We start from the raw sequence: 18,583 nt of genomic DNA, 5'->3' as shown, positions 1-18,583 counted from the left end.
GCATTTTTACATCCCAGCAAATTAGGCCGATAATTGCGTACGCTTCTCCTGTTTGGGCAAACGCTCTTCACAGGTAGGTAGGTAACTTCTCATTCTTCAGAATTCTAAAATACTTTTCTTAGTATTATTATTACTGATGCACCTTACTACATCAGAAATGCTGCCCTACACAAAACTGCCTGCTCTTCGTGAATTTATTATTAAATAAAATGAAAAATTCTGTAGCAAAAGATGTTTCTGCAGACAATTTAGACTGCTCAATTATAGAATACTCATACCTGAAACCTTATGTATTTCATCTATTCCTCAGTTCCATTCCCAGATGAGCTCCCCCCCCCTGCTTTGTATATTAATATGTTAAGATTTTGTGTATTTTTTCTATAAAATTTCTTCTTTCATTAAGCCTAAGTTCTTATGTAAGTATTCTGATCAAGTTTCTTCGCATTTAACTAGCATCATGTATTCAGTGATTTTTTTTTACAACTAGCAACATGATGTGTACGTAATTTATTCTACAGCGTGTTATGAAATTTTTGTTTTTTTACGCGTTTGAAACGCTTGCTTTGCGGACTGCTTTCCTGTGGACGTCTTACATTTGCATAGGTAAAAAGTGGCTTCTCTTTCATCAGTTAGCTCCTTCACATTTATGGGATCAGCCAGCCCACTACACTAGAGTAAGGCCAGCATTATGGGCTCTACACTAGAGTAAGACCAGCCCACTGAGCGGTAAATTTAGTTAACTAGAAAATGCCAGCATAGGCAATAAAGCGAATATCCTTAGTATTCCATAAATCCTCTTTTCATGTTGTCCGTGAGCTCTCAGTGGGCACTAAGCCATACCTGAAGGTTGTTCTAGAACACAGTCAAGGAGCCTTTTAGTATTTGAAATTCAAAAACTCTTGCTCAGATCTCCATTAGAACTAAGACCGATCATTTGTTGGGTACCAGCACGAACAGGAATAGTAGGGAATGAGCAAGCAGACAAATTAGTAAAAAATGCGGTTATGGGCATACATCTACCAGATATGCATTACCATTTCCAGGATCTTCCTTAAGGAAAGAAAGTGACATTCGTTAGTATGTTACAAGAATGGCAGTTTCGCTGGAATAACGGTACAACGGGTTGCGGAACATACAAGCTCATCCCCAAAGTATCTACTGATTTATGACTTACTTGTAAATTTACTTATAGATTTGGCCTATCAGAGAACGACTTATGCAGCTGCAGTCACCAGAGATCACCTGATCACTATGCGTTTAATTGCGTATATAGCAAAACTTATCATCTACGACAACCTTCAGAACAATACTGGGAAAATGGCTTAGCCAATTATTGAAATCAAAAGAAGCATTAAATAAACTTAGTAACTATATAAAAATTTGTTACAACTTAAATACATTTTCTTCCCCTGAATCAAATTTCAATTAGTAAGTTTTGTTGATTTTCTCTTTCTTGTTGTTTATAATATAATATTATTTTTCACCAGTATAATTTTTATAAACTATCTTGTACGTATTTAAGACGTATTTAAATATATACGTAAACACGAAGTTGTAGACAATAAAGATAAATTTAAACTACATTAAACTCTCTACTTTTTATTTTGACATAATTTTTATCGAACATTTACTGGAATATTATATGGTTTTCGGTGCTTCTAAGATCACAAGCTTCATATAATCATGATTAAATTTGACAAGGTTATAAACCGGTATTGCGTTCCCTCATTCATACGTTTATTGTATTTCTTCTTAACATTTATAGACGAGTTATGAAAATAAAAGCGCAAGCACATACGGTAAAAACGTAAGATAAATGAATAAGTATATCAGCAATAATTAATCGTTTATTTGTAATTCAATTTCATTTAAAATTTAATTTGCTTTTTACGAATAGAGAATGTTTGTTAAATAATATATATGTGTGTGTATATAACTGGCATTTACCTTTTATTTTAGAGTATTTTAATTAGACAAGGAAATTTTTACGTAAATCCCAAGGGAAGGTAACTGATGGATGGCTAATTCAGTTGATCTAATGTAAAAATGTAACATAGTTTTTTTCTACTGCCTCCATTTTTCTCTTAATTGGCACAGACGTTCAGTTAAAATATTAAACTTATTATTTAATATCGCTGTTTTCTGGCCGTACTTATTCTTTTATTAATTTTAAGGGCTATTTTCATTTCAAAAACGCTTGACCGCCCTCTAGAGCGAAGAATTACGACTTTTTATTAACAAATTGCTAATTTTTCCACTTTCAACTCCTTTCGGCCAGATAAGTACATTCTTAGAAGTTAGCCATTTTGTTTTAAGCTTCACATTTCCTCACGAAACAGTTTTGAATAAGACGCCATCTTTTTAAAAATAGCTAACGTCATTTAACTTCTGACACCCCCAACCAAAAGACAAGTCCCCCCTTTGGCTGTTGCTTCTTTACGTCAGTTGCCCCCTTCTACCAAGCTTCACCGTATTGGAAAAATTTAACTACTTTACTTTTCTGTTAACACTTCTCTTGAATGCCTCATTTTACAGCAACCTCTGCAGCAAATTTGATCATTTTAAGTTTAACAGACCACAACTCTGGACGTAAGTATGTGTCGTCCTTATTTTGTTTTATTCTTTGGTCTTTGCAAGACCCATTTCGATACGTTTTTATTATGTTTCTTTTGATTCTTCTCTTTAAAATGTTTATAATTTTCAGGCTAGACAGTTTTCCATTAAAATTGTGTAATTTTTGGACTAATAAGCTTTTTAGCTATTTATTTTAACTTTACATTTGCCTTAACTAGAGTTTCTTGTAAAGCTTTTTCATGTTAATTAGTAATTTTTGCATTTAGAATTTAAATTACAGCTCGTCAATACTTTTTTAGCTGTTTTCTTTTTTAATTGTACATTTGCTTAACTAGACGTTTTTGTAAAGCTTTTTCATGTTAATTGGTAAGTTTTACATTTACAATTTAAATTACGGCTCGACGGGAAAAGGATCGATATAATTGAGAGTTAATAAATTTTTTTAGATTATTAAATTGGATTATTCTATAAGTGAAATTACGTTTAGAGTCTCAATTATTATCGATTGACGAAAGCGCTATAGGTATTAACTTGATTCGAGTTTTGAGCTGCTTTTCCCTTGATAAATCCTTCTCAAACCTCGATTTGAGCTATTTACCAGTTTTTGCAATTTTTTGTACATATTTACTGTATTTTTGACATATTTAATTTTTACAAGAATTCTTTTTAAAAACATTTTTGTGCGTTTAAATTTATTAATTTTTTACTCCCCGATTTTGATTTTGTAGTCATCTCGATTTGTAGTTTTAACATTTAGTTTTTACGAGATAGCTTTTAATGCTTTATTATTGTTTCTAGTTGTTTGCATGATTTTACATTTTTGCTAAGGAACTATAGAGTCAAATGTATTTTTTAGCATACATTTTTAACATTACTCTTATAAAATTTTGCAGCTGAATGTGCAAAATTCTTGACCACTAAGGTCTCTCTTCATGTTGTCTTGCTACTTTCTTATATATATATATATAGAGAGAGAGAGAGAGAGAGAGAGAGATTGAAATCTAGGCAGATTACAATCTAATATCTTGAAAATCAGTTCACAGTTAAAGCTTTTAAAAACTTAGATAAAACATACAAAGATTTCGATTCTGTTCTTAGATTTAAATATATATATGCTTTTGTGAACTCAAAAAACTTCACTCTTTAACGTTGAATAAAAATAAAACTCACGTCAGAAAGGATTTCAGTTTTACAAATTCTGATATTATTTTTCTATTTCCTTTTGGGAAACAGGAAAAATGCCAAAATATTAAAAAGTATATTAGCGTTTGAATAAAATCAAAAAAAAAAAAAAGGGGGGGGAGGGGAAGGCGCCCCATTATCGCAAAACATCTTTAGGTACAGTTTTCTTTCGGAGCCTTCCTTGATTTTTATGAGAGAGAAACACCATTATGATTCATTATAATGTGGTTTTCAGACCTAAAGCTTGGGCCTATGTGGTAATCAGCCTTGCTGTATAGAGAAATGCAATCTATATATTTCTACAAAATATCATAGTTATTATTCGATTTTATCTGGGATGCAGATGATAGCATAGTGAATGAATAGAATTATCAGTTTAGCAATCGACATATTATAGGGAATAAGAAACCTGTTATCTATTACACTTAATGTACAAAGTAACACATGCTGTAAAATTTTATTAAGAAGTACAGTAGAATACTTTTCATAATACACAAGATTTTTTTACCTCCAATTTCATAATGTGAAAAATCTCAAGTCGATTGGTAATAATTTATAGAAGAAAGTCCCCCGAGATGTTAGAAACTTGCAGGTTGACGCATTTTTTAATACAGAAATATAAAAGATAAACGAAGATTTTGTATCCTGAGGATGGCAATAGCTTCCTAATTTTTTGATGACGTGAATCTTTGCATTTCGCATAGTGAAAACATAACAAACGCTTCCTTTTCAGTTGTTAAAATACTTGTTTTGCTTCTAATTATATATATATAAATTAGCACTAAGCGCTTTCTCACTGTCACTTTCTATTTGTATTAAAAAAAATTATAATAATAATAAAAAAGATTTAAAAAGAAAATCAAATATAATGCTGGGCGATAGTATTTGTTGGCAACAATTTAAAAAGTCATTTGCTGTTTATAGCGGACGACGCGATATCACGATCCAGACTTAGTAACCCATTTGAGCTAATTCAGTAATTCAAAAACTGTCATAGCTATTTTCCTAATGTTCGTGTGAATTGAGTTGCAAAATACACTCATGTCCATAAATTAAGGATAATTCGGAGTCACGCGAAATCGAACTCTAAAATAAATATATCACCTGTAAAATCACTACACACATCTTCAAGAATCATATGCAAATTTCAGGAAGTAACCAGATGACACCGATGGTACGTCACAATGACGAGAGTGTAAGAGAGTGATATATAAGGAATACAGGCAAAGAAGTAAAATTGTTCGTAGGCGCTTTATAAGCATTTCAGTGCAATAACCGAACAGTTATGACACAGAGGACGCATTTGGATGATTTTTTACGTGGTAGAATTATCGGCCGTCTAGAATGTGGGCGTACCTACCTGGAAGTATCAGAGGAACTTGGAATTGCCCAGAGTGTCATCTCCAGGCTTTGGCAACGATTCCAAGATGATGGTAATGTGAGTAGACGTTACAGCACAGGTCGCCCCAGAGTTAGAACGCCGAATGAGGACCGGTATTTGGCAGTTACTGCCAAAAGAAACAGGCGGAGCACAGCCTCAGACCTGTCTCGTCAGCTCTCTTCAGCCACTGGTACGACAATTTCAAGGCAGACCGCGAACAGACGTTTAGGGCAGATTGGTCTATATGCTCGTAGACCTGTCAGATGCGTTCTACTTATTGCAACTCACTATCGCCTGAGGTTAGCCTGGAGTGGAGAGCATGCATTGTGGACACCGCAACAGTGGGCTTGTGTGATGTTTTCCGACGAGTCCAGGTTTAGCTTGCAGTCTGATTCTCGCCGGACTTTCATATGGAGAGCTCCAGGTACCCGTTACCACCAAGAAAACACCATTGAACGACACCGTTACGGTGGTGCAGGAGTGCTCGTTTGGGGTGGAATTATTCTGGGTTCCAGAACTGACCTGCATGTTCAAATTGGAACCATGACAAGCCAAATCTATCGGGACGTCATTGTGGAACAACATGTACGTTTGTTTCGGGGCGCCATGGGCGCATAATTTGTGTTTATGGATGACAACGCCCGTCCTCACCGTGCAAACATCGTAAGCGAATGCCTTCAATTCGAGGATATCACCCGTATGGACTGGCCAGCATTCTCACCGGACTTGAATCCAGTAGAGCACGTGTGGGACATGCTTGGCCGACGAGTTGCAGCCCGTCAACCTTCTCCTACATGTCTACCGGAACTTCGGAGAGCATTGGTTTTAGAGTGGTGTAATATCCCCCAAGATCAGATCGATAATTTGATACTCAGCATGCAAAGGCGTTGTACGGACTGTATTGCATCATCTGGGAGACATACTATGTATTAACAATCATACCAACCATGTAATTTTGGTTTCATGTAAATAGGTTTTTTTTTTTTTTTTTGTAATTTGCTCCAGGGAGAAAAAATCGCTAATTTTTTTAATAATATCAAACATATAGCATCTTTTTTTGCTCTTTACCTTTTGTTTAATAAATAAGCTTTACAAATAAGTCAAATTTGTTTTGCTTCTAACTCTTCCTTTGCCTGATTTTGCATTATCCTTAATTTAGGGACATGAGTGTAATAAAATAAAAAAATAAAGTAGAAGGACTAGAAGTCTATATAGAAGGGCTTTTCGTAAAATTGCATAGGGTATTGATTTCTATTCCTCTTCCACTACTTTTCAGAGTACATCAGTCGTGATGGGTTTGCACTTAAAAAGAGCTCTTTTTAAGAGACCAGAGGCGCAATAATACATAGGTGAAATGACAGAGGACTTTGCAGAAATACATTAAAAATTTAATATACAATACCTGTATCAAATACATAGGTGAAATGACGTGGGACTTTGCAGGAATACTTTAAAAAGTTATATATATAATATCTGTATCAATCTTTATTTTGTCAAGCAGTGCATTGGTACTTTCCGAAGTATGACTTGTTACTTTGTCTTAGTCTCTTTGAAAGTCATTTAGAAAGAATTGGAACTTCTTTAAATATCGGACGTCAAACTTTCTGTTTATAATATATTGAGTTGATTTTAACATTTTTTCCATTCTTCTTATTTTTAATTTTCCACTGTAAGCGAACTATGCGACAATTACCGACCTCTTACCGAATCTTTCTCTGCATTGAGGGAACCAAGTTTGTACCTCTTCGTTCTCGATAAAGACCCTTTTTGTTGCAGTCATTTAGGTTAAACGCATGCTTTATCAAGGGGTACAATGCATTTCCATTTATCTCCTGCCGAAGAGTTTTAATACAGAGTTCTACATATTGCTTTATATTGAGGTACATCCCTCAACAAAAACTGGTAAACATTGTTTTTTAGCTTTTTTAAGTTTTAAATCTTGGTTCCTTATTTTATTTATTGTTACTACAAATGTATTTAAAGACTTTGCAATTGATTTCTGCATCGGTAGATTTTCTCTTGTTAGCAACGATTTAACTTTAAAAACATCAGAGCCAGTACTTCCCTTTTCCGGGTATTTGTTTGGAGTCTTCCATGTAAAAGTAATGATTGACGGTTTTTGTCTTCTCGATTAATGATGTTGCTTATTTATATTGCTCTTAGAAATTTTAATATCGTGCATGTCACAGCGTTTTTGAATTATGGAATAGGAATATTTCGCTTTGGAGAGCCCTAAAATCCTTCAGTCGACAGCTTGTTTATATACGACATTTTGAAAGAATAAATTAAAAGTAGCGTATATTCTCATTTCTAATAATAAACTCGTGCGAGAAATATTTATTCCAAGTTGATTTTTTTTTATAATTCTGTATCGAAATTCTTCAAAAAATGTGTAAACAGCATCAGTATGAAATTTACTTTTGTTTATTGCAATTTTTTGAAAATTGTAAAATTTCTTTTTAACGATATATAAGTAAGTGATAACAGTTGTTAATAGTATTTGCAGAATTTGAAAAATCGTGAATGATGTGTCACATATTTAATTACAGTATACTTTCAGTTATCCGGATGCGGATTATCCGGTGCGAACTGTATGGTCTTTTCAAAACTTTCGCTAGGAAAGACGATGATTTAATGAAGTTCTGGAAAAAGTTGATGGCATTGGATGCCGTTTACTGAGCAGCAAAATTTTGGTCGAAAGTAAAACCAATAACACTGGTTCGATCATGGAATAAGTCGAGGCAGTAACTGAAGTTGTATGCCAAAAAATTTAAACTGTAAATTTCTTCAGAAATGTCGATCGGCAGAACATAAAAGAAACAGTTCGATGGCGATTCGGATGCCGGGCTTTGAATGATTGAGTAATTCGGATATCGTTTCAGATGTCATAAGAAAAGAACAGGCAGTCATACTGAAAATACAAACAAAGAAGTTATTGACAATTAATTACATTAATCCCGAGAAAGCAATGTTGAAACCCGAGAAAGACTTATGTTGAAACCCGATTAGACGTAGTCGACCAAAGAAGATTCCAGTGCAATGACAAAATAGCACTTCGGAAAATACGCAGTGAAATTCGACAAATATTTAAACCTTCTGAAAAACAAAGTAAAATTATTGATTAAGAAATAAAGACATACATGAAAATCGATATTTCGAATTATATAAGTGTTATACTAGAAATAGAAATTCTTCATTAGATGTATTCTCAAAATCATATCTCGCAAAACACGTGAAATCAGCATTATCCAGTATGTCTACTTTAATCATCCTGATACGGGAAAAAATGCGCTGTTTTAAGTAACAAAGTTTCTTCGATATTATCTGTTATTTCCAGGATTCTACGCTTCACTGTGGTAACTGGAGAGAGACAACAGATAGTGGCTCACATTTATTTTCGGACGTTTGCAATTTTTTTTTTTTTAATTTATCTTCCACTAAATTTTTTCCTCTATTTCAAGACTTGGTTCTTACAAAATCAATATTATCAAAATATTCTCTGCTGTAAAATAATTTATTCTAAAAGATTTAATCAGTAATAAGTACATAACTATTCAGACACCCGAAAATTTTGTTGAGATGTGTTAAAAGACGTTTCTTCTGATTTTTTAGTCCAAAGGGATTTGAATCCCGAAGGACTATTAGTTTCGTTTTGGCATTTTGCGTCGGACTCATAAATGTCTGTTCACTTTTCAAACTGTTGCCATAAAATGTTAGAGTCCTGCATTATATTTGAAGAAATTAAATAATGAAAATCTGCGTAAATGTATGTATATTTCTCACATTGTCATAAAATAACGGTACATAGAGTCATCGAATTTTGAATAACGTAATCCTCCAACGAATATGAGCATGTGGAAGACCAAATTTGAAATTTGAAATTTGTTTTATGATCGATTTCCTATTTTTTAAAACTTTGACGAATTTTTGATTAACAAACTCAAGGATTTCAAAGCGAGCAATGGCAACGTTGTGCAGAAAAAACATTTTTATCTCCAGCGCGTGAGTCTCTGTATCGGAAATTCTAAAGATACGCTCGTTTTAAAACTATTTTGCGATATTGCTGTTGCACTGGATCTTATGATTTAAGTGCGAGGAACATGATATTTAATAAAGAAAGGTAACACACAAAATGTTAAAAAACGCCCCTTTGGGCGTAATTTAAAATCTGAAACATTTCAGATTTTTTTTTCTCTTATTTAACATTTAAATAAAAAGGCCTCAAAAGACAAAAGAGTTGTAGTACTCATTTTGAAATTATTACTTGATCTCGTCGTTGTCATAAACATTGGTTAAACGTTTTTTTGGAATTTCTAACGCAATTTTAAAAAACTTAGCGTTTTTTAATTATCGCACATCTTCTAACAGTGATGGATTTTTAACCAAAAAAATTCATTTTTTAATGTTAACAGCTCCGTGATTTTAAGTGGTGATGAAATCGAGTTTTTAAATCAAATAGAAATTGAAACGAATCGCAGTCTTAACGTCAAAAAATCTCAAGACCCCCACAAAAGATAATGTTATACTTACTTCGTTGCTGCGCTAATTTTCTGTTTCTATGTTTTTCTATGTTTCTATGCGCTAATTTTCTATGTTTCTATGTAAAATTTTTTTTAGATTGAAAAAAACGGGACTTGCTTTTCTTCAGACTTTTCTTCCATATTTTTTAGAATAAAAAATAAAGGACATAAAATTTAAGTTAAATTGTTTTAACAATTCTGAATTAAAATCGCTCATTGTCAACAATCCCATATATTTATTTTTAATCACACCAAGAACGTTATGATAGTTAGAAAATTATTTTTTACTTTTTACTGCGTTTGACTGAAACCGTGGAACTTACAAAAAAAATATATATATATATATATTTTATTTCAGATATGAATTTTGGTCAGATGCAAATATATATATATATATAATTACAAGACCAAAAATTGAAATTCATAAGTAATAAATTCCAAATAATCCTATAAATGCAGTAAAGAATTTTATAAATATTAAAACCAAAACTTTTCAAACAAGCAATACCCCAATTAAAAAAATCAAGAAAATTTAAAGAAAAAAGAACATAATAGAAGAGGAATTAAATCAACTTCAGTGCCACTTCGTCAGGAGAAGGAACATTGAAATCAATTGACCCCTCTCTTCCACAAAAATACCTGATTTTCTGTATCCAGAATTAGCTGATGAACTATTTCAATGTATTTTAATTATTATAGTTCACCCGAAATAAAAGTTGGTTCTAAATTTCATACTTTGTTTTTATTATATATATGTATGTATGTGTGTAATAATTCCGGAAGCATAGAAGAGGAATCAGCTTGCAGTCGTCGTGGCTGAGGGTGAAGGCTTACAGATGAAAATAAAACATGAACTTGACGAATTTTCAGTCTTTATTTCCATGCATATAAAATCATCTCAGTAGGTCATAATGAAATCCGAGACATTTCTATGATTCAATCATAATGAAATATGATAGATTGCTATGAACATTGTTTTATAAAATTACTACGCAGGCATTTTAGACAGAGAAGCAGAGCAATGGGGATATTTTAGCAGTTGCGGAAGCTAGGAAAGAAAGACGTATTTAGCTGCTAGAGGTCTGTATACCAGAGTAGATGCGATTCTAGAGACAAGCTACGATTGGTTAATATTAGTTTTGGTTGCCCTTTTCAGTAGCGTTACATAACGTAGAAAAATCTCGAAATAGGGAGAATAGATGAATTTAGAGAATTTAGGGACTACTGACTTTGTAGTTAGATCATGAAACTCTTCATAGTGTAACTGGTGTTGCTGATACCAGTAATATAATGGGAGAGATATTTAAAATTTTCAGATTTATGTCGTCCTTTTACGCATTTGGATTGGATTGGATTATTTAATTATGGCAAAGCACATGAGGGCTATCTGCCTAAAGGGAGGCCTTCGTGGAGGACTTTCTAAGGGAAATTGGCTCGTATAACACGTTACACATGGGGAAAACCACGAAAACGATCATGCAGCCAACCTTCGAACCTCGGACCGAACTAGCAGTGTTCAATGTCTTTACCGCTTGGCCGCTGGTGGACCCTTTTTACGCATTTGTGTCTTGTGTTGCATATTAAAAATAACGCATGTGCTGCCTAAAAGAATATTATTTTCTTGCAAAAGTGCTTAAAATGAGATGTTTTTCTTATTGTTATATTAAGTAAATGCAATTATAGATGATAAAAGATATAAGATGAAGTGATAGCTCAAGTACATATTCACAAGGTTTGAAAATAATAGTAATAATAAATTTATAAATTAAAAAAACTGCACTTATTTCACAATAATTTACAATTGGGATAGATAATAAATTTCATAGGTCCTTGGATTGGTGGTTGCCCATGCATGTTCTGTGATATAGCTCTAATTTTATTGAACAGATGTATTTTCCCCCCTAAGTCCCCCCCCCCCTTCGCTACAGAGTCTTGACTGAAAGCGTATCAAATATTCAAGTATAACGTATCAAATCTTTATCCTGAATCATAAAATGCACAAACTACATTTCTAGTTTTAATCTTTCACCTATTATACATTGCTGCTGAAATTTAATTTTGATTACATAGATCATTAACTACATTTTTTCTTTCCTTGCAGGCATTTCAAGTAGCTGAAGAAAGATTGGGCATTCCTGCTTTGTTAGATGCTGAAGATATGGTCAAGTATGATGAACCTGATACGCTCAGCATTGCCACTTATGTTTCTCAGTTCTACCAGTTTTTTGAAAATGGTGCACCTCAAAAAAGTAAGTTATCTTACTAAAGTTGATATACTGTACATTGTAAAGTTATCAGCTTTTTTTAAATAAATGTTCATTCTCTCTAATCAAACTATTAGAGGTAATTTCTGGAAAGTATAATCATCTAGAAACACAGGATTTTATATGTGGTAAGGCAAATAACACTTTCATAAGTATTTATCAAGTAGTTGCAAATCTCATCTTTAAATTCCACCCAGAGAATTATATTCAAGTTTACCATTAAACTCGTATCAAAATAATCTTTGCTTGCATTTTACACCTTGTTACTGAAGGATTCTGATTAAATAAAACTACCAGATTGTAGGGGGTGATTGTGGTCCAAATATAGAAATTTTACATTCTCAAATCTTGAGCAAATAAAGTTATTTTTACAATTTGCTTTACATAGAAACAGAAAAAAAATTGATATTGCAAAGTTTTGGGCTGAAAGATTCACACTAAAAAAAGGCAGCAAACAGAAAACCCAATATTGAGAAAACTGATAAAGTCTGTTTAACTTGCTTTTGTGAACCCATTTTGAATAGTTGAATAGTCAATGCATTAGTTTCCAGAAAGCCCCCCTCAAAAAAAAAAAAAAAAAAAAAAAAGAAGAAGAAGAAGCTCAGCTTAGCATAGCAGCTATTTCAAAAAAATTTTGAGGAACCAAACTAATGTTGTGAAATATAAATTAAGTCTTGATAAATTAAAAAAAGAAAAAAACTTTACTTCATTAGTGAAATACTTTGGAAATATATGCATATTTGTAAGTGTTTCATAAAAACATTCAGAGTTATTGGAAATTATGTAGAATTTTTACTGTGTGGTATTTTTCATCATTTTTTAAATGGTTACAATCACTCCTGTAAATGTGAAAGGTAAAGTATGTAATTCAAAATGTGAGTCATTCTTACAAAATAATCTGGTCATCGATTTTTATCATTTTACTTACATGTGTGACTAAGTTAGAAAAACTTTAGTGAAAGATATTCCTTATAAAAATAGATGTTTCTTATTCCTCTGGCAAATTAATCAGTCAGTTTAAAAATTTGCCTCTTAACTTTTTTTCGTATAGTGCAAAACAGTTAAAAAAATAAAAATAATAATAAAAAAAGGAATAAATACATTGAACCTTCACTGCTTGCCTTATATATATATATTTTTGTTGTATCACTAGTATTATTTCATGTTTGCTGGAATGACAAAATTTATTTATTTATATTTATTTTTCAATCTAACTTTTTAGTCGGAATTCCTGCCCCCAAGCCTGTTTCAAGTCATGTGTCATCTCTTCCTTGCAGTCGACCTCCTGCAACAAGTATTCACACAGGACCTATAAACAAGGTACCTAACTTTACATGCTTATTAGAATTATGTACTCATGATCAATTCTTATGACTAAAAAAAAGGACTTTTTGTTTGTTTGTTTAATATTGCATAAATGTATTTATCTTAATTTTTCAGAATTATATTTAGCTTATGAAATTTAAAAATACACAAATATTTCTTTTTTCATTGGAAACAAAATATTTTAGTGAGAAAAATATTTTGTGAATACTTATTTTTTAAAATATCATGTTACAAAACAACTAGATTTGTACTATTTTAACTAAGAATATAAAATTTATTTTAATTAATATCCATTCTCAATATTTCATGAAATAATAAACATAAATATATATAGTTTATATAAATATTATACTTATCAAGAAATTATAAATACATTTGCATTTTTGATATATGCAATATCCTGAGCTCGTGTTTAATAATTAATGGTACAGCCAATTTAATTTAACAAGTAACTAAATTATATTTTCTCTCTCTATATATATATGCTGTTCATTGGATGCATTTAGGAGATATATAACATTTTATCATCTTTTTAAGGGGGAAAAAATTGTTTATTATCACTATAAAAAAAGTTTACTAGGTATGCTTTATTAAGATCTGGAGAGAAGGAAATTCCCGATAAGTAAAGTCAAGCAGTTTTCCAGATGAAGAGGAGACGCTATCAAGAAACTTCCGATTTTCCTATTGGAGCTGAAGAAAATGAAGGAAGGACGTGCAATTCATGGACTCAACAATATGTTAAGTGTTAATGTCAAGATAGAGAAGTTTGCCCCGAAAAAACGCATAATTCAATGCTATAGATGTCAAGAATATGGACATTCGCAACATCTTTGCTCAAATCCTGAGCGATGCTGCAAGTGTGGACAGCACCATAGAAGTAAAGAATGCCCTCTAAAGCCAGAAGAAAAATCTAAGTGCATCTTCTGCTCACTACCGCATGTGAGTTCATACAGGGGTTGCCCCGTGTACAAGAAGCGATATGAAGCAAAGAAGCAGCAGGCGAAGCCATCAGCTAAGATCCCTACGCCGGCAGATTTTCCGAAATTCATCGAAACAGAGGAAGACAGCAGTAAAACCCAGATGAAACCTCTCTACAGTGATAAAGAAAAAATTAGAAAACCCACCCACAGAGTACAAGGATATCATAAACTGGATCCAAGATCCTAAAATCAAAAAATTTCTGAACAGTATGGTTGAGCACGTTGAGAAGATCCACGCTGCAAAAACCACGGCTGAGAAGTTTACTGCCGAGTTCAAAGCAGCCATTACACTGATGAGATTTGCTGAAAGTGAAGAGTAATCACCAGCTTAGAAGCATTTGAGGGAATTTAGCTATGTTTACAATTTCTTTTCACTTTTTCAATACACAGGTTCCCTTGTTTACAGCAGCAGAGCTCGGGGTCAGTACTTGGGTGGGTGACCACCCACGTGCCTGGCTTCGAGGTATCATCTTTCTTCAACTAGTGAAGATACATCACAGCTTGTACGGCGGCCAGATGCTTGAACCCTCCTTCTCCAAAGTCTACTTGACCAACTCACGTGCATTAGCTCACATGTTCCTGCTTCACCTTTGTCGGTGCAGTGTAAATCACCTTAATTTTTAATTCTTCCCAACGCCTTAGGGCATACTCCAACAGAGACGGTTAAAGTAGCAGAGGCTACTAAATACCGCCTAACCATTCACTCGATTTCGATGCTTTATTAGACTGAGTACTTCCCTTTTTAATGGCTAGTCCTTGATCTCAATGATTTGTTTGAAATTAGTGTTTTACTGATTAATATGCACATACTCTTGTTGAGAAATTTAGTCATTGTAGACTATTGCAAATATAGGAAAATATACAGATGGACTTTGAATGGATTAGTTGAATCTAAATGTGCCTTCCTTACTTGCTTTATCAAATTTCAATCAATTTTCTTTACATCATTTAGCTTACATACACTTTCAGATGCCTAGTTTCCTTGTTTTTAGATAATTCATTCTAAAGTATGATGCTAATGATTTTATGGCTGTGAGTGTCAGTGAAGCATTCTCGAGGAAGATCTTAGGAAATTATTACAAGAATCTTCAACTACCTTGTAATGTTAAAAAAAAATTAATGTTCACAGAGTGATAATATGTGTGTCATATGCTAATTGGCTTGAAATTATAGATCTAAAACATATCACTTTAAATTTTTCAGCTTACCTGCTGAAAAACTGATTATTATTATTATTATTATTATTATTATTTTGTTTGTTTCAAGTCATGCCAGTAGCATGCTTTTAATATTGGAACTATTTATGTCGAATTTTCCTCATCTGATAAAATAATTATTTTATATTTATCTGACCACATTTTTGCAGTTTTTAATCCCTTTTAATCTTTAGCTTTGTTTCATGTTAGCAAATGATCCTGTATTCATTTTACTGCATTTATTTATCTTTAAAGTATTGTAGTAGTTGCATGGAGTAACCTTGTTAGTCATGCAATGAATTATTTGAATTACTAATACATACTATTAATTAGATGGAATACTCTCTGCTTTTTCCTTTCATTTAGTGCTAATCTGCACAGTCTTTTTACTGCAGTCATGCATTTTGGCCTGTATTTAGCAGAATGCTGATGGATCTCTTATCTAATTTAGCAATCCTTCTCAATAATTTCATTTTTTAAGTAACTCTTTTGTTTTCAAGTTTAATATCTTTTGATATTTCAATGCAGTACACAGTTACTAGGTAATAAGTGACTTTACTACTTTTTTTCTTCGATTCAGTGAACTATGGTATAAGTATTAATTTACATATAACTTCATTCATGTGCTTTTTAACGTTTATTTTTTAATTTTTTGACTTCTACTTTGAATTTGTGCATAAAAAAAAATTGCACTTACGCGTTGGAATATCTTTATATTTAGAAAATAACTGTTTTAATAAATATACACTGCTGATATCAATTAATCAGAAGAAATCATAATTAAAACAATAGTAGTGTATTTGCAATTTCCTTAAAAACTATAGAGCCATATGCATTTGCTAGTGGGAAATGAAATAAATAAAAAAGTTACATTAATAGCATGTTGCACAAGGTTTTATTTTTTAATAAAATTTTCTGATCATCATAATGATTTATTAGTTGCTAGTTGGTGTAGTGAAAAGTTTGCATAACCAGTGTGATTAGGTACCTAAGGATCTATCAATAAAATCATTGTTTGTGCACTTTCCAAATGTATAATAATTTATTTAAAAATAATAAGTTCAGTATTTTGACAGAAATTATGTAGTTATTAAAATAAGCATGATATTCTTTGGTAAATACATACACAAAAATAAATAATTAAATAAAAGTGAATGACTGAATAAAATACAGTTTTGGTAAAATATGATGCTTAGATGAATTTAAGGGAGGATTTAAGTATCTCCAGTTAAATCTGAATGAGATCTATTTGTATCTGAATTTAAAAATGCCTTTTAGTATGTTTTATTAATTTTTTCTTTTATTTTTCAGTGCTGAGAGTTGGAAAAAATTGAAGCTTTGAATTTGTGAAAACATTGTTCATCAATTTTCATTCATTTTACCTCTTCCAATGAAGTGCATTTTATCATCAAGATACCATTTCCCTTTCATATGAAAATTTGTTACATCAAATCTCATTAATATGGACTTTACTTATAGTTTTGCATCATATGTTTGTGTACCATAGACGCTACTGTATAATATGTGTAGCTTTCTTCTAAAGCACATTTAAATGCTTTTAGGCAAGTCAATTGTTATGTGCTGTTATAGTAGTAGAGTAGCAATTTTTTCAGTTTTCTTTCAAGTGTAATTTTTTTTAGAAATATTTTTGCCTGTAGCTTAAATTTTTTTGTCATTTTATTGGTATCTATTTTTAATTTTTAACTTGTATTTTAATTAAATTCTCTGAAAATAGTGGTTGAATTTTTAATATTTCATTAATATGTTCTGCTAAAACTAAAATATGTGACTTCAGGATTTTAATTAACTGCAGCACAGTATTTTTTATCTCAGGTAAAAATTGGATAGACACCTTTCATTTTCATGAATGTTAAGAATTTAGCTGTTTGCAACCTTCTTATTTTATGGTTGCTGCAAAAATCTGTCTGTTAATGTTTCCTTTATAGTTTGTATATAGTATGAATGTTCCTCACTGTACTGATTGTAATATGTATAAATAAAAAGTATTTTAATGCAATGTGCATTTTTAAAAATAAAACATACATTAAAATTATTTCATACAAACAGAATTATGTAACGTAACAGTAAATGTGTTACAAAGCTTTTACTTATTCCCATATTCTTTAATCTATTACATGAAGTTATACAAAATATGGAATTCTATGAAAACGACTGCTTTAAATTTACAGTTCTGAAATGTTCAGAATTATAAGAGAATTTTATACTTTGGCAGCACATCCTTACTAAAACTAAAACAATAAAAACTCAAATTTTGCCAAAAAAGCATTACAGGGAATTTACTATGGTACATCAGAAACTACTGTCTATAAAGACTCATATCATCAATAACTATTACAAATTGCAGGTATCAAATTCAGATTTTTCCATTCTATTAAATATCATCCAAATAAACTAAGTACCAAAATGTATTTCCTTTATTTCAGATAAAATTGCTTTTCCTCTCAATGATTACATTTGTTTAACTCCTTCCCTTTTTTTCCTCCTAAACTTACTTGAAAGTAGTTTGTCACCAATATTTACACTATACATGTGCATATAACTATGCAGAGCATATATGAACTAGAGCCGTAGCAAGCATTTTGGGAGTTTGGGGCCAACTGAAGATTTGACACTACCTCTTGTTCACCAAGAATGGAAAAAACTTAATTTTAAAATTTCATAACATCAATTTTCTGCCCCCTGTATTCTGTGCCGGGACAAATTCTCCCCTTGCCCTTTCCTAGCTATGCCACTGATGCAAACCATATATAAAAGATATTCACAGTGGCAATTGAGCCTACAAGACAGCAGAACATTAGTAGTCAGACCGAGGTTCGAATCCTGACGAATAAACCAACTGCATGGGAGATTTCATGGTTTGTCCCTTCTGTAATGTAAATATGAGCCAGTTTCATTAAAAAAGTGTCAGAAAGGCAGTCCTCTCTTTAGGTAGATATGAAGCTTGCAGGGCTTAGTTTCTAAAATTAGAAGTGCCGGAGCCCTATGGAAGACTGTGAGGAAGGAAAGGGTGGGGAAATAAATAAAATAGTTAAAAATTAAAATAAGTAATTAAATTTAAATTAGGAAAATGTAAAGAGATAATAAATTATTATATAAATTTTAAGTAAAATAGGGGGGAAAAAGTATCAGACTTTGTCTT

General features: G+C 31.9%; 1 protein-coding gene across 3 annotated transcripts in view; it reads left to right on the top strand.

Annotated features, from left to right (window-relative positions):
- The window catches only part of LOC118201933 (MICAL-like protein 2), a 105,792-nt gene extending 88,352 nt beyond the window's left edge, over positions 1-17,440 (top strand). For all 3 annotated transcript variants that reach the window (XM_085815914.1, XM_035374089.2, XM_085815915.1), the window contains exons 4-6: positions 11,759-11,906; positions 13,144-13,241; positions 16,735-17,440. In XM_085815914.1, the coding sequence (XP_085672040.1) occupies positions 11,759-11,906; positions 13,144-13,241; positions 16,735-16,740 (252 nt within the window). In that variant the 3' untranslated portion in view covers positions 16,741-17,440. The remainder of the gene's footprint in view (positions 1-11,758; positions 11,907-13,143; positions 13,242-16,734) is intronic.
- Positions 17,441-18,583: the final 1,143 nt, after the last annotated feature.

This window comes from Stegodyphus dumicola, chromosome 4, assembly GCF_044657685.1.
Source record: "Stegodyphus dumicola isolate Sdum_Otavi_A_Nest chromosome 4, ASM4465768v1".
In the NCBI taxonomy this organism is placed as follows: domain Eukaryota; kingdom Metazoa; phylum Arthropoda; class Arachnida; order Araneae; family Eresidae; genus Stegodyphus; species Stegodyphus dumicola.
Note: the sequence above shows the minus strand (reverse complement) of the source record. Positions and strands in the feature narration are given on the sequence as shown.